The 16,529-nt window shown below is 39.0% G+C and overlaps 1 protein-coding gene across 5 annotated transcripts in view; it reads right to left on the bottom strand.

Moving 5' to 3' along the window:
• Positions 1–2,532: 2,532 nt before the first annotated feature.
• myo16 (myosin XVI) overlaps positions 2,533–16,529 on the bottom strand; it is a 158,896-nt gene continuing 144,899 nt past the window's right edge. For 3 of the 5 annotated variants that reach the window (XM_056754901.1, XM_056754900.1, XM_056754899.1), the window contains exon 35: positions 2,533–6,351. In XM_056754901.1, coding sequence (XP_056610879.1) covers positions 6,172–6,351 — 180 coding nt within the window. In that variant the 3' untranslated portion in view covers positions 2,533–6,171. Of the gene's footprint in view, positions 6,352–13,149; positions 13,240–16,529 lie in introns of all 5 variants that reach the window. The other 2 variants (XM_056754903.1, XM_056754902.1) reach the window with 1 other exon arrangement.

A 16,529-nucleotide genomic window follows, 5' to 3' on the forward strand; every position in this document is an offset into this window, starting at 1 on the left:
TATGCCTCTTTTGTTCAGACAATTAAAATTTTGCAATTTCACTTGTCTAATACATGCATGTGCAACTAACACACCAAAGACACAGAAAAAAACGTATTCGCGCCATATGACACCTTTAAGTGCTTTCTTATGTTGTTGTTTTTCAGTCACTGCTCTATCCACTGCTTTGCGTGTGGGCATGTCACAATACGAATTTGTATTGTCTGTCTATGTTAGATAGATCTAAAACTAATAATGTCGTAGAAGACCAGAGATCAGTTTATTTTTTTGTTGTGCTGCTCAATGGAAGTTTATGGAATATTTTGTACTTGAAATTTTGATAAATTGTGAACTTTTCTAGACATTTTACTAATAACTAATCTTTACAAATTGTTTTAAAACTAATTCTTAAAAGGCAGAGTATGCTTTTCCTGAAGTTCGAATGAAACAGTCACTTTTAGTGAGGGTCATCAACACCCATGATTGCTCTCACCATCTGCCCTTGTTCTTTTCAGCCCTGAGCTCCAACTGATTGGAAGAAAATCCTTGTAAATCCAGCTCCTACCTGGAATGAAAGAGACGCTTTTCCTCCTAAACCTGCTAAATGTTTGAACACAGGCAGATGGCTGGATAAGATGAGAGGACATCCTCTTCTTACCCTTATAATAGGTGCCTTGCTATGGAGGAACACTGTGTGAAGCCCAAACCATATATCAGTGGCTGATAATAATTCTCACATTATAATCTAAAGTCATCATTTCATTTCAGATCCAGCAGCGCTGATCTACTGCTGGGCTGCACGGCAGGTATAATACTGTGTCTGAATGTGTAATCAATAGAGTCAGATTTCCATTTAAATGAAGAGCCTATAGAGATCGCCTAACCCCCACCCTCCATTATTGGCAAAGGCAGATGAACAGCATTGATATGTATTGATGTATTTGATGTATCCTATTGACTGCAAACATACGCATGTGTGGTGTCATTACGAAAATTAACCATGTTTTTATTGTGGTACAAGTGTAGTAACCATGTTTTTTTGGTGCATTGATTACTTAGGGAAAAAACATGGTTTTACCACAGTAACCATCGTTTCCTATGGTTTTTTACAAAAAACCATGGTAAATTTGTGATAACCATTGTTTTACTACAGTAACCATGATTTTTGGTTTCAACTGTAGTAAAGCCATGTTTTTTTTATTTTAACTGTAGTAAAACCATGGTCAGTAGTCAAAGGCCTTCGTTCCTGGAGCTTTCAGATGCGGTCCATGTGTGGATTTTTCTGTGTATTGATAGTAACTTGTGTTGTTTCGATAACGTACTGTAAATGGCAAGGTGTGTTCGTCGTAGCAGATTCTGTTTACAGTTGGAGAGCATGCTGTGTTGTTTTGAACATGTGACTGGGCTAGCGTGTGCGTGCGCTCTACTGTGTGGTCTGATTTACGAGTCTTTGCTTGTCTTTATAGCCCAGTAAGCGATAAGAGTGTTATCAGCTTACACAGGCGCTGTACCCAGCCCAGCACCATCTAACAGTAAACACACACACACATACACAGCCAACTCTCATTCACATATCTTATGCAATATTTTACACAACACACACACACACACACACACAAGTGCTGACTACCCTGTGTGCTGGGTAACAACACCGGATGTTTGATGTTTTAGTCTTAAGGAAAAGCCTCTATTTATAGCCGGTCTGTGAGATTTTAATCTATCGTTTGTTGTTGAAGATGCAGAACATTGTGATATTGAAGTGTAACTGGTTAATGGTCACTGCAAAACTCTCCGATCTATATCTTTAGATAATTTATTTAAATTTTGAATGGCTTGTAAAGTTGATTTTGTTTTGAAGGAACCAGCATTTCAACTACAGTATATAGCCATCAAATACATGTAACATGCAAATCTAACATGCACAGTCGTTTTTTATTAAATAATTACAAGCAAGAGTGAATAATTTCATTCATCAATTTAATGGCCCAGAAATCCACATTAAAAGGCCATAATCTCTTAATTTTATGTCACCAGCAAGATTATCGTTAATATATTTTAAATATTGCTGCTGTCCTTCTGAAACCATGTATATTCATATTTATTTGTCATAAATCATTATTTCAAGTCAACTTTTATAGTGATTGTAAACTTTGTACTTTTAAAATGATTAATTACTGTGTTTTTCCCATTTTTTGAAAAACAGAGAATTTGGACATCCAAGGTTTCAGAACGACGATATTTAATCAAGGTTATTTCAATTTGCAAAAAATTCTGTAATATTTTGGCCTAAAAATGATTGGAAAATCTAATTATATTAATAAACAAAAATAAAAAAAAATTGAAACAAAAAAAAATCTTGTAACAACATAAAAATAAACAAATAAATAATAAAATTACAAAAGCATGTAACAAAAAAAATGCTACAAAAATTAATGTTATATCTCTGTTTTAAATACATCACCCAGTCCATGCAGTATATGGGCTGCTGGTTTCAGTTATTCTGAGTGAACATGAACAACAAATTTGACTAAGAAACAATGTTTTCTTTTACTTCAGTAGACCGACACTGTTGTGCTTTATTGCTGTACAGGAATTTTATAAAACATTTCGAAAACAAAATAAGGTACCAAGACTTACATTTTTTTTCTTTCCCCTCAAACACACGTATTGAAGTATTAGGCATTATTATAATGTACAGAATTATCCGATTTTTTTGTGATAAAAACAAACACATTGACTACAAAAGACAGCAACAGCCAAGTTAATTTAACATTCTGTCGAGCTCCATGTATCTGGGCAAGCGCAGGATGAGTTTATTTTCATCTCTAAGATAAATGTTCTCCACAATCTCCATGTATTGTGCTCGGATGAACCATATCGGTTGTCTCTGTTTTGCCACCAAAACAAGAAAAATAAAACAGCCTATTACGATGGGACTGAGCTGGGGGTTGGGAGGAAGTTGTCATCACGTCACTTGAACATAAATTGTTTAGCGAGGGTGTTTGGATGGTTCCACGGCACCAGGTATGAATGAATGATGTCTATAACTCCACAACAAAGCAGACTAAGCACAAAAACCCGACAGACGCCACGGATGTGGAGCTAAGAGAGTTTCATGCGTTAACATACGTTCCCTTTTTTTCAATAACAAGGTAAAAAAGTGAGTTCATACTGTACAATTCTTTTCAGTCTCATTCTGCTTATAGTATTGACGACGAGCCAATACTACACATTAAAAAATAATTATTTTTCTATAAATAAACAAACATTTTAGATACTAGCATTATTAACCCTGTTAAGCAATGGTGATGTCAAGCAGACTGAAATCCCTAAAACTGTGAACTGAACCCAAAGAATGTGTCCTGGTGTCCACCAGCACTGGCCTGAATGAGATAAAACTGCACAGTGATTTTGAGTCTCTGATCTGCAGGACTACACAGCAGTAAATGATACATCCAATGGAATGGCTGAATGGAAAATAGTCACATTACACGGGTAACATAGGTGTAGTTATGTTAAATGACAGCTATGGAACATAAGCCACAACACCCTAAATACTACTACAGTGATTTGGAAATTGTGTTAAATGGTTTATATCCGCAAAGTGAACTCTGGGTTTGAATGGGGGATTCTGTACCGTCAGAAGACCTACAGTGTAACTTGTGCATGCTCGCAGCAAAACATTTCAACAAATCTAAAGCTGAAGTGTATATGTTTTTCAATGTCAAAATGTGTTTGTTTATCCTTTCATGTGCAGAGACAACTTCAGGCAACCATTGGTAGGTTTACTTCCAAAACATGTTAAAACATTGCCCTACCGAATATCCAACAAGATCTCACGACAAAAACGTAACTATTTTATTATGTGGCTAATTCGTATGAATTCAAAATCTCCTTCGTACAGTTAAATACGATTTGCTTTCGTGCTAGTGGCGTTAGGGGCAGAATTTCAGGATTTTCTTTCTCGCAATCCTGAGCCTTCTCGTAAAAGAGTTTATAATTCTCATAAGATCAGGTTGGAATATCCCAACTAGCCTGACATTGACTTATCCAATAGCCTTGAGTTTGGGGCCCGACTACCTGTTTCAACCAATAACCGACAGTGGAAAACCTGGTGGAAATGTTTGACCTTGTTTTCTAACTTTTCAACATTTCTTTTGGTGAGGCCAGAGGTGCAACGTATTACACACTTCAGCTTTAAAAACAAATCTATGTCATACATTTGAATGACACTGTTTCACATTGAACATAAATTACTTGAATAAACTGCATCGATACAATCAATAAACACACCTGGCATTATATGTTGTCAATTTTTTTCCAAATTTGAAGATGTAATATGTATATAACAGGCATGTACATTAATTTTTTTAAAGAGACATGACATGTATTGGGATGTGTATTGGGTCAGTCATTATTTCAGCATGGGCTCTTTTTAGAAGCTGTATCACTGCTATACAATGTCAGATCGTATATCCCCTTTTTTAGATAGGACACAACCTTCAGAATAAGCACACGCTCAGTTTCATGAAGCTTAAACAAAAGAGCCAAAAGTGCAACTCAAACATACTTGCACAAACACAAACATTCTGTACATTTTAGATTTTTATACATATTGAATGTTGACCACAGTCTAGTTGGGATGGAGAATGGGTATAGAGTTCATCATGAATTTTCATACTATAAAATTAACCCCCTTAGTATTTCTGTCTCTGCAGTCATCCTCGAGCATCTCTTTTCAATATATAGACAACAATATGTCAATATACTCATAATACATTCTGCCTTCACAACCTGTATATTACCAGTTCAATCATAGTTAAGATAACCAGTACACGTGAAGCACCAAGCGCTGTTCATTCTCAAAAAAAGAAAAAAAGATGCCTGTCAGGTACATGGCTGTTTTTTGTTGATTCATCTGGTGCAAAATATGTCCAAAAATATTTATTCTCCATATTTATTCTGCATGTGCCCACTGTATGTACAAACCAAATTTCCCACGACTCTTGAGAATTCGGTTTGGCGGTCTGTGTTCTTTCACACATGTGGAACATTGAGAAAGATGGACTGTCTGAATCTTCTACGAGGCATGTGTTCATGTTATCCACATTTCCCAGCATTCTTGCACGAGCACCTTTGAAGAAAAGTCCAAAAATCCTTAATGCGGGAGATACTGTAGAGGTTTCTGGGTCAAATTGGCAGTAACTCCCATTAGTAATGACTGTTCGGTTTCCAGGTGTATTTGAAGAATTGTGCTCCTTAACCATTAGATAAATGCAGCTTTATGCATTCCAAGGTTGTCAACAGAACAACAAGTTGATCAAGTTGTAATCACGTGTCTGTATTGGCCTAAAGTGTGCAAATCTTACCACAGATGGATGTATTCCAGAAGCTGGTGGAAATGTCATGAACCTGGGATGTCACTGGTTATTTCCCTGAACCCTGACCTCTTCTTAAGGTCACAACCTGTGTGTGATGGTTGCCACCTCTGATGGAGGGTAACCAAAGCACCTGAAAAGCATGAGGTGTAGCTGCTTCTCTGAACCTGAAGGACACAAGGCTAGACCTCTGAGGTCAACAAACAAAGTCTTGTAAACTTTAAGGCTGTCCGTCACAACCATGTGCCTTTCAGTGCTTGAGTTGAGAGAGAACTGGCACTTTTTTCCCAACCCAGGCTAGGACAATCACATGTGAAATGAGCAGCACCAGAGTTTCAACTAAAATATGACAAACCATGTAGACTTAGACTAGCACATGGTAGCAGAGAACAGGAAATAGATGTTTGCACAGCCATGAGATTAGCTCGATCAAGGCTACGAGATCAGATCTTACAAACATAACAACATTTAGGACATCGTAAATGGGATAAATAGCCGTGCCTCTTTTGGCTGCCCTGTGATGATCGTGGTAATAGACTTAGAGCCTCTTGGTTTTGGTCCAGTTGGCCTTTAGTTTGAGTGGAAAGTTGGAGCAATTGTGTTTCCATGGATCTCTTCATGCTCTCAAATGAAGTAAATAGAGGACAATGGGTAGAGGAAAATTAGCAAGTCCATCTCATTAGGATGCCCTTCTTACCTGAGTTCAGAATCTGGGCCTTCATACAGAAGGACAAGTGTTTAACGTAAAAAGGGTCATCGGGCCAAAAGAGTTGGGTCAGGATACTTGATGTTTGACTCAGGAACATCACAATCTTTAGGACGATGCTTTCTTGGTCATGGACGTCTTGTTCTTCAAAGTTAGGGTGGGTGAGGTGTTTGTGTGGATCCAAGCGTTCTGCCAGTCTGGTCGGCCATCACAAACACTTCTCCGCCAACGTAATAAATCCTGCAGAGTGGCCCGATGATCTCCACCCGCACGTGTCCTCTGGCTCACCTAGAAAACACAGTTAGGCGGATTAGAATAGTGCAGATATGGGTGCATCTACATTACTTACCATTTTAGGACATGCACAGAATGCCAATGATCCAAATTATCATTCCGAAATAATTTGGATCTCAAAAAAGCTATATGATAAAACCGGACATGGCAAAAAGCATCTAAGCAGGGAATGAAATGAATCCGGCATTGAGTGGCATGGTGAATGAGCAACAAACCTGATGCTCATTTGGACATTTAAACCATGAACATCTGTCCAATCCACAATTTACAAATGTTACTCATAGTACCCAAGAGAACTGAATGTGACTATCTGGACAAGCAGAACCTAACCCTCTCGTGACAGCTGCTGCCTAATGGAACACAACCCACAGCTCCAGCGCATGCACATACACAAAACCCACCCACGAGCCTCGCATCCATCACACAAAAGCAATCAATACCCAGATTCCAATCAATCCGTCCCAATCATCTGCAGCTGGTAAATGCCACCAATTGATCAGGACCTCCGGCTGCGCCTCCGATTCATTCATGACGGATATGAGGGTTGAGAGGAAGTCACATGGCTTTGGTGTGGTCAATGAGAAAACCCCCTGTCTATTTGTTCTCTCTGTTTAAAAGGACTCCCAACTGAGTCTGACAGCAAAGAGCGAGTAAATGCAAAGTTGTGGCGCTTAAGTTAATAATGATTCGTATTATAGACGTTTCAAAGCAACAACATACTGTGCCGACATGCTTTTGTGGCCCAAACTTAACTTCCTGTACACATCCGCAAAAAAATAGAGTCCATGGAGATTATTTCTGAAAACAAGCAAAAGAAATAACAAGTAAATTACATTAGCTAGCAAGTTAAAAGAATGTCTAGCCAGGATAATTAGGGGTCACCAGTAGAAGAGCTGTTACTTGGCTAAATTTAAATGCGACCCAAGTAACGAATAGTTTATTTAATAAAATGAATATAACAAAATTCAACATATGTTTTGTTTTTTATACAATTATTATACAATAAACTAGTGATGTTAACTAATATTAATATAAATCCTTTAAAATAGAAATAGTTATATTATTAGCCACTAGCCAGACTGATCAACAAAGACAGGCCGTAAGTTTACTTTGGGCCAGCACATGCATCCAATGAAACCATCTACTGTATGATAAGAGAATAGCATCAATTGGGAGTCCATGTTAGTCAAGCTCGCATAAATTCGGCTTCCATGTCAACCGATATGGATACTGCACATAGTTAACTATTGTCGATTTAAAAGGATAGTTCGCCAACACATGAAAATTCTGTCATCGTTTACTCACCCTTATGTCATTTTAAACCTGTATGACTTTCTTTCTTCTGCAGAACACAAAAGACAACATTTGAAGAATGCTGGTGCTTTCTATGGATACTTGAAGACCGGATCTAAAGAGCCAATTAAAATGATCATCCGATCCAAAGAAATGGCTTGATTTCTTTATGCCAAATTCACACAACTTTTTCCTTTATTGTCTTACAAATTATAACTATGATAGCTTAGAAAAGTACACGTGCAGTTTAACCATTAGCTAATCAAATCATAATCTTATGGTTGAGAGAAGAAAAATGAGTTCAAGAAACAAAAGTGGAAGTCCAAATCCAAGAATCTGATGACACTTCCCCAAACCACTCATGTTATAGCTGGGGAAATCTATGCAATGGCTTTAGGATCTCTACAGTAGCAAATCATAAAACAACTGCTTTAACCTTGAGGATTAAGTCTGATTAAAGCGGCTTATCTTCCTGTTCTCTGCATGACAACGATTTAGAAAGTTAGGCTACGGTTGGGGCATCACACAGCAGAGACTGCTCTCGGATCAGCACTTGATGGCATGATGTAATGGGATGTCCCTGGTCTGTTTTACCGCTTTTTTCTCGCAGTGAGAAGGAACTCATGCATAAACTTTTCGGGGATGTTACAGCACAGCATGGAATTCAGGCCATTTTGAGAGAGAACCAGTAGGACACACAGCCCTTGATCCATAATTTACATCTCCTATTGGTCACAACTTGGCTCTTAGCACAAACCCTAAGATGGCACAGAGTGAACAGGACTGATCAGACAAACGGTCACTTGCCCAATCACATGCACTCTTTGAAACCATGGATGACGTTGGTGTTAATCAGTGCATTCACACCCGTAACGCTATCCGGACGTTACACAAAGAGACACATAAAGCATCTGGATCACATGTAGCTATTCATATTCAAGCGAAAAGGCCATTATGTTTAACCTTGCATTATTTATGGACATCATCAAAGGGCACACATGCACGCTTAGAGCTGTGGGTACAGACAGCCTGACTGAACACTTAGTGTTTAAATTTAGCCCACCCTTCATCGGGGACATCCAGAGGAGATTCACAGAGAAAGAACTGCGCCTACTGATAGCATTGTTTATTTGCACGTGGTGTGGTAATCACGCATTTTGCAGGACGGTTATGAGTGAAAGGCTTTGGTGCTATAAAATGCGAAATGCTTGCTTAACTAACAATGCGTCTGAACGTATGCACAGTTATAATCAATTGTTTATCATATCATAAAAAAGCTGGATTGAATAATAAACATCTCTTAAATAACATTTATCATATCGTTTCTGTCACTCCCAAACCTCAAATGTCCAAATTTGCAGTTTTACAGTTTACTTATTAAATTATTAAACACTGTTTTATCAAAGTTGCAAAGCACTTCTTAATATGTTTTATTGCTTAGATATTTGAAAAATCAAGTGACAAACATAAAGGGTGACAAATAATAATACAAATCTTCAAAAATGGAGGTGTGTGGTTTCAGAAAAACAGGAGCGGTATGCTTTCTGCAATTGCGCAAGTTTTGTGAATAAGCTGCTATCTATATAATTTCTAATTTAAAGAGGTGTGTTTGAATTAAAAAATGGCAATTCAATAGGCTGCATGACTAATTGCGACTAATCGTTTGTAGAATAAACCTTTTGGTTAACACAATACATGTTGGTGTGCTGTGTATAATAAAGATGTATGTATGAATACACACACAAATAATTTATATCATGTATTATAAATATTAAATATACTTTTTTCTTAAACTTATGCATGGATGTGTATGTATTTATATAAACTTAATTATTATACGCAGTACACCAAGCTATATTTTGCAAATGATTAGTTGCCATTAATCGTTATGCAGCCCTACTGTGCCAATCATTTGACCATAAAAAATATGTTTTGAGCTAGAATTTCTGTGTCAGGTAGGATTTAACAGGACATGTTAGTCGTCACCTGACTTCAAAAGACTTTCAGAAAATAATACAAAGCACCTGCAATTTTGTGTCTCTAACAGAGATGGCGATATAGAGGCAAAGTTCCAATTTTAAGATTTGAATACAGTAATGAACACGTCACAGGTGCCGTTGCTAAAATATCGAAAGCTTGTGACATAACCATTAAAGCTATGTCCCAAATGACACACAACACACTTACACTATGTAATTTACATCAAGTGTATGACGTTTAGAAGAAATAGTTTAATATCAACCGAAAGAAAATCAATTTGTACGCTGTACTTTTGATGTCAGTGTTTTACCCAACATGACCTCAGTCACTATTAGACAATAATCTTCTCCACAGCTGAACTTTGCTCGCACACTGTGCTCACACGCTTAAAATTTCAAACACTACTTAAACTATTTACACTACAAATTGGCATAGAATAGTGCATATGTGTGCGATTTGGGACACATTTTCAGTGATTGGGCCCTGTTTTCAAGTCCATGTAAAACACCTGAATAAACTCCAAATCACCTACACCTTACCTGATCTCAGAGCAAAATGAAGCCGTTAGCTCGGAAGACCATTAAAAATCGTATTACAACACACTAACAGCGTTCACAGAACAAAAGGAATGTCACCATTAAACCTAAAGGGGGCTTATTTTGAAAGCATGCATGCAAATGAGATCATCTGGTCAGCAGGATCAGAGGAGGAACAGGACAAATGGAAATATCCTGTCCCTGGGGACAGGGTCGGCCCGTGGCCTGACATTCAGCCCGGCACATCCCATCACAGATATATAGGGCTGGAACTCAATACAGGTCATGCCTGAATGTCACCTCAGCACGGGGTCACGGGGGACATCGGGCTCATCGCTGTCTTATCAAGAATTAGGCTTCTACAGAAAAGAATAGACTGCATTAACCCCCAGAACCAACTCAAGCAATCTTGATAGAAAGGGCAAAGGGCGAGAGAATCATTAGTAACAGGCGTTTTATGAGATAGCAAGTCACATTTTCAGTCCGATGGGGCAATTGCTGCAATCTCTCCCTGTAATGTTCTGTCCTTTAGTTGTCGGAGAATAAGTTTCTCTCACTTATCTGTGCTTTTTACAGCACTGTATGCATAACAATGACAGCACAAATGGCTTTTTAAGGCTTCTAACTGCCTTTGGTAGTGACTAGCATATTCATAACAGGGATTGTCAACTGGTGGGTCACGACCCCAAGATAAGTGTTCGAAAGGATCCGAGCAAAGAGAAAAAAAACAGCTAAATGCAAATAATACAATGGAACTAAGGATACAATCACCACCGAACATAAACAGGATAACAAAATCAATAGACATATATGTATTTGTTGTTATATGGCATATGTCAATGTGGGCAGGATGTGTGACACCATCTTCCTTGAAAACCGTAAACATAACCGCACAAGGTACAGCATAATATAAGCAAGATAACTTTAAATAAGGGTTCACTGAAAACAAAGATATACAGGGTTTGTGGAAGGGACTTCATGGCTGAAACATTGAAAATGTAAATGTGTTTAAGCCATGTTAGTAATTTTGTACAGATCATGATTATACAGTAGATGATGCATTTTAATGGCTGGCCACTTGTTGTCAAACGTAAAATTTGGATCTTGAAGAAAAATCATTTGAGATCAACTGTACATACCGTAAAAGAATTTCAAACAACTATTGTGTTAATTCCCCGTTAAGTTCCAGCGTGTAGATCTCTATATCCTAACATTTTCTGTGCTAATTGGAATATGCTTATTTTTGTACATATTTTGCCTTACAAATAAATGTAGACAATAAAGCTAAATATTTAAATAATTGAACACTAAAATTATTCCAAATGTAGTAAAAATACGTTGAACTTTTTGTCTCATTTTGTATAAATAACTATCAAACCCACTATTCTTTGTCCTCTTTCACTAACATTCTCTGGCTCTCAGCTGGTTCTCCATTCACATTTTGTTGATTCTACATTTGGAAAAGCTACGTTTCAGCGGCACATGAGCATCATAAGCCACGCTGGGAATACAGCTGTCAACTCTTTCGAGGAATGCCGAATCTCATTATGTCTTAATGAGATGAAAGTCTGAATGTTTTCCTTTGACTCAAATCGCAAGCTGTGTTTATTGAAGATTAGCCCATCTGAGGAGGCAGCAGAGGAGGCAGTGAATGGGACGGTGGTGTTGATCACTGAGAGAGGAAAACACAAACCTTCACCTGCTAGTTGGTTTTGATCGGACGCCACAGAACCCAATTGTGTGGATACACAAAAGGCGTGGAATGGGGATTAGGGCCGGTTTGTAAAAATGTGTGTGTGCTCTGTGTAGCCTTTATTGTATAACGTGTTGTTTATATTTGAAACGAGGCTTGGAAGTCACCTAACAAAAGAAATCATGCGATTGCATCTTTTGAATGGTATGGTAATGACGGTGTGCCCAAAAGCTTTCTGGGATGTAAGGAGATGCTGCTAAACCTCTTGGGAGACATATCACTCTTTATGGCCCACATGCAGGCTTGGGAAATCAAGTACACGTCCTTTAAAGTAACTAAATTCCTGCGACCAGACTCACTGCTAACAATAATCTCCAAACAAACGTTCCTCAGCTGCTCTCCTTCACGTTCCTGAAAAGCCTCCAGACTGAGCATTCGAGGACGTCTAAACCGGACACTGAAACCTTGAGAGACACATCAAACCGGGTTGGGCCAGAATGAACCTCGACGATCCTCGAGTTTAACAAGCTCATCGGACAACCCGGGTGACTTTTAAACCTATATTTGCCTGAAGCCACAAGGTAAAGGACACTTGGGGTAAGATGTGTCGCAAAGCTGAAGGATAACATTGAACGCCTCCGGTTACCAGCCCTGTGATATCAACACACATTTTCGTTCGCATCATTTACACACAGTTCCCTGCGGCCGTATGCGTGGCACATGTGAACATTTGTTTGTGGTTGAAACATTAGAGCGTGAGTCATTGATTCAGTGCAGAGCCGTTGCTCGGCTCCATACACCCTATAAGGCACGATTCAGCAGGCAACAATGAGCATATCGGCGTGAGGACAAACTCCATAAAAAGGCTCTGTCTCGGAAGAAAATCAATAAGCAAAACTTTGGAAAGGGGAGAACACAAAAAGGAAACGGATTGAATGAGGGATCAACAGGAGAAAGCAACGAAAGAAGCACCGGTGGTGAGGAATGGAGGGATTTCAGCAAAAACTGCAGCTCATTTTATAAGTGAACAGAGACCCAGTCGTAGAACTGCGACTGTGTCTAACACATTCTTTAAAAAAACAGATCCTAGATATCCTAGATACTTGGTATCGCATATGATCCTGGATTATCATATTAGCGGCCTCCATTGAGAGACGGTGTCATTGCAAGAGCTGCTGCTATGAATGTTGCAGTGAGCTGCAGTTTCCATCCAACGCATGGAAGGCAACAAAGGGTAAAGTGCGAGGTGAAGGGCAGCCAGTGCGGTACTGTGCAATAGACCAGACTCACCCCATCCCTACACAAGCCGGGGGATCATTCAGCCCCCCCAGCCTACAGCGCCGCCCCTGCACCGAAGGGCGAGAAGTTGAGGTGAGCCCTCTGGAAGAGAGGAGAGAGAGAGACAGGGAGAGAGAGAAAGAGAGAGAATTCAAACACACATATACGGCATTTCATACATTGCTTTCACAACATGAAATGATGTGCTAAGTACATGTGAATGTAGGGATGAGTTGGCATTATCAGAAGCCGAGGAAAGACTTTATCAAAGCGAAGCTGGTCTGGTATGCATATTTTGTTTTAGTATGTACTACTGGAACAAGCAGATGAACAGTTTAAGTTGCCACGAAATAGTGTTTGGTCACTGAAAAGTGGTAATTGCATTGTGTCACAAAACAACTGTTTTGGCCAATTGGCAGGCTAATGTCAGATAGGTCAGATGTCAATATTTGGTGGTTTAAATACCCATATGAAGTCTTGGAAAGTCATGTAAACACTTTTTAAACCATAGTTTTCCATAGGTAAGTGATTTGTCACATCCATAACTGAATTGTCACATCCATAACTGTCCATGTTCTTTTTGAATGGGCATAAGAAGATTCAAATATAATAACTATTTCTGCGAACAGCCACCCCTTCTCCATTTGTTGGGTATTATTGGTTCTGTTTTTTATCATTTTAATTTACAGAAATCTTACGAGGTATGTTGTTTCTCAAAAATGTACATCCTTTTTGTCACATCTCTTGTGCTTAGACTGTTCATTTTTATGTCTGGAGTATCTTAACAGGGGTTTGGTAACATTTAAATAGACGATTCAATATAATGGACATTAATAGATTATCTGAGAATTTGTATGTAAACGTTTGACTGAAAATGTCACGTCCATAACCCTGGAGTAGTCCACATTGTTTAAATTGACTGAGAATTGCTGTTAAGAGGTGTGTGAAGTTAAAGGGATAGTTCATCCAAAAATGCTAAATGGCCGCACTGTGCACTTCCGTTTCCCCAGAGCCACCGCTTCGGGCAGCCACTGGCGGACGCCCTTCGTCCGCGCTGCCCGAACTCTCCGGCACCGCGAGGCCACTCGGCGGCGAGGACTCTCCGACAGCATGTCTCTCCTTCCTCCCGGGTTTCGGCACCAATGTAACAGATCTCAATAAAATGGAAGGAAGGAGGCGGGAACCGGCAAACATTTAAACATTTAATAAAGTAATATAACAGCCGGCGGCCCCTCACGGACGACCGCCGGCGAACAAAACATAATATAAATACAAACATAAGTTCGGGCCCGGTCCTCTCTCTTCGACGGTCCGGTCGCTCGTTCCTTTTATGCTCCCATCTCCTACGTGATTCGAGGCCGGTGTGCGCACAGCTGGCGCTAATTCACAATTACTCACCGGACTCGAACCACGGTCTCGCCCCGCCTACTCTACTACATAGATATTTTGAAGAATTTAGGAAAACAAAGAGTTCTCGCGCACCTTTGAAAACCACTTAATTCTTCCTACTTTGGTAGTCAATGATGTCTCGGAACTAGAAATTACTAACATTCTTTCAAATATCTTTCTTTGTGTTCATCGGAACATAGTTATTTAAACAGGTATAAAAGTACACGAGCGTGAGTAAACGATGACAGAATTTTTGGATGAACTATCCCTTTAAGATCTTCCTGGTTAACATAATTTTATTAATCAAAGCACTGTGCATGTGTCTGCTGTTTATAAATTAATCACAGTATATATATATATATATATATGCATATAATATATATTTTTTATTATTAATTGAAACCTTTTAAACATTATATAAACAACAAATTGATTTCAAAAAGGGTGCATGTGCCATATATTTAGATATTTTGTTGTGATGCAATGACGTACATTTTAAAATTCAAATATTGGTCTCGCTGAATCTAGAAATGTGTATCACACAATCGTGGAGAACCCAAAGATGGCCTCTTGTGTGACCTCTTTAACCTTCTCGGACACAGACACAAATCAAGAGCGCTCCATCACCCGACGGCCAGTGCGGGAACACTTCTGCTGTCATTTTCTAAGGAATCTTTACCACCTGCTGGATCAGAATACCAATAAGACCGGAGCGTGTCCGTCACATTCTCGCTCTCAATCGCAATCTCCGGCGAAACCAAGCTGATCAATAATTAAACATCATGATCTTCCGCGTGTTATGGGACATTGCGATGCGGATCAATAAAGACCGGATGGACCAGATGAGAGGAGAACTGAGATACAGAGAGCGGAGACAGGGAAATATGAAGCAGACGTGCGCTAATACATGTTAGGGGGCATTAAAAGGCTGCTTCCTGTTTCCGAGCGCCATAAGGACATTAAGAGGAAGAGTGTCCGTCTGAGGATGACCCCTGGTGGGGTTACATCTGAGTGATGGGAGCACATAGTCAATGCCATCTGTTTAAAGTCAGGTCTTCAGATAAAAGGATGCCTGTTACTGGAACAGATAAAACCTTGTTTCAGGCCCGGGATGGGTTCTTTGATGGCACATGGATAACTATGTTAAGACTGTCATGAACTCTGGTTAGGATCACGGTTTGGGCCTAATATTATTATAAAAGGAACAGTTAACCAGAAACGAAAATGTTTAATTTATTCATTATTTAATCAGGTTGAGGTAAAGATTATCAGTACATCATTTTGTGCTTTAACTTCATAGTTTTTCATTGCACTTTGTGTCCATGAATTGTTTTTAAAGGTAGAAGATCCATGTGACGATTCTTTACAAATATTAAAGGGATTTCCATAAACTCAACTTCAGTTGTTCCAAATCTGTATAAATGTCTTGTTCTGATGAACACAGAGGAAGGTATTTGGAAAAATGCTTATAACCGAACAGTTCTTGGACCCCATTGACTTCCATCGTATTTTAAAGAGTGTAGGACAGTATTTGCAGTGAGTGAGTATGTACTCTAGCTGATGTGGTTTAAAAGGTTAGTGTCCAGTTTCAGAGAGCACTAGCATGTAGCTCTATTTCCTCTGCAGGGGGCAATTCTGTACATGTGAATATTTCATTATCCATTTAAATAATTAAAGCTTTATTTATGGTGTATGGGATGGAGCCATGTATACTACAACAACTATTGTTAAACGAAAAATTCCACAATGTTTGGAAAAATGCATACTTTTAACTTACTATTCAAAAAAGTATAGAATATACACCAGATGGTAAACAGTAAGCTAATATATCCACGCAGAACGAAGTCTAAATCTTTTTTTCCAGACACTTCCGCATCATTGCAATGCAGCCCCTGTGACCTTGACCCCTATCATGTGACACGTGCAGGAAACAGAGGATAGAATGAGATCCGATAACCAGAGGGACCGTGGCATTCAGTGCTGCATGAGGTACGATTGTCTCG

This window comes from Triplophysa dalaica, chromosome 8 (genome assembly GCF_015846415.1).
Source record: "Triplophysa dalaica isolate WHDGS20190420 chromosome 8, ASM1584641v1, whole genome shotgun sequence".
Classification (NCBI taxonomy): domain Eukaryota; kingdom Metazoa; phylum Chordata; class Actinopteri; order Cypriniformes; family Nemacheilidae; genus Triplophysa; species Triplophysa dalaica.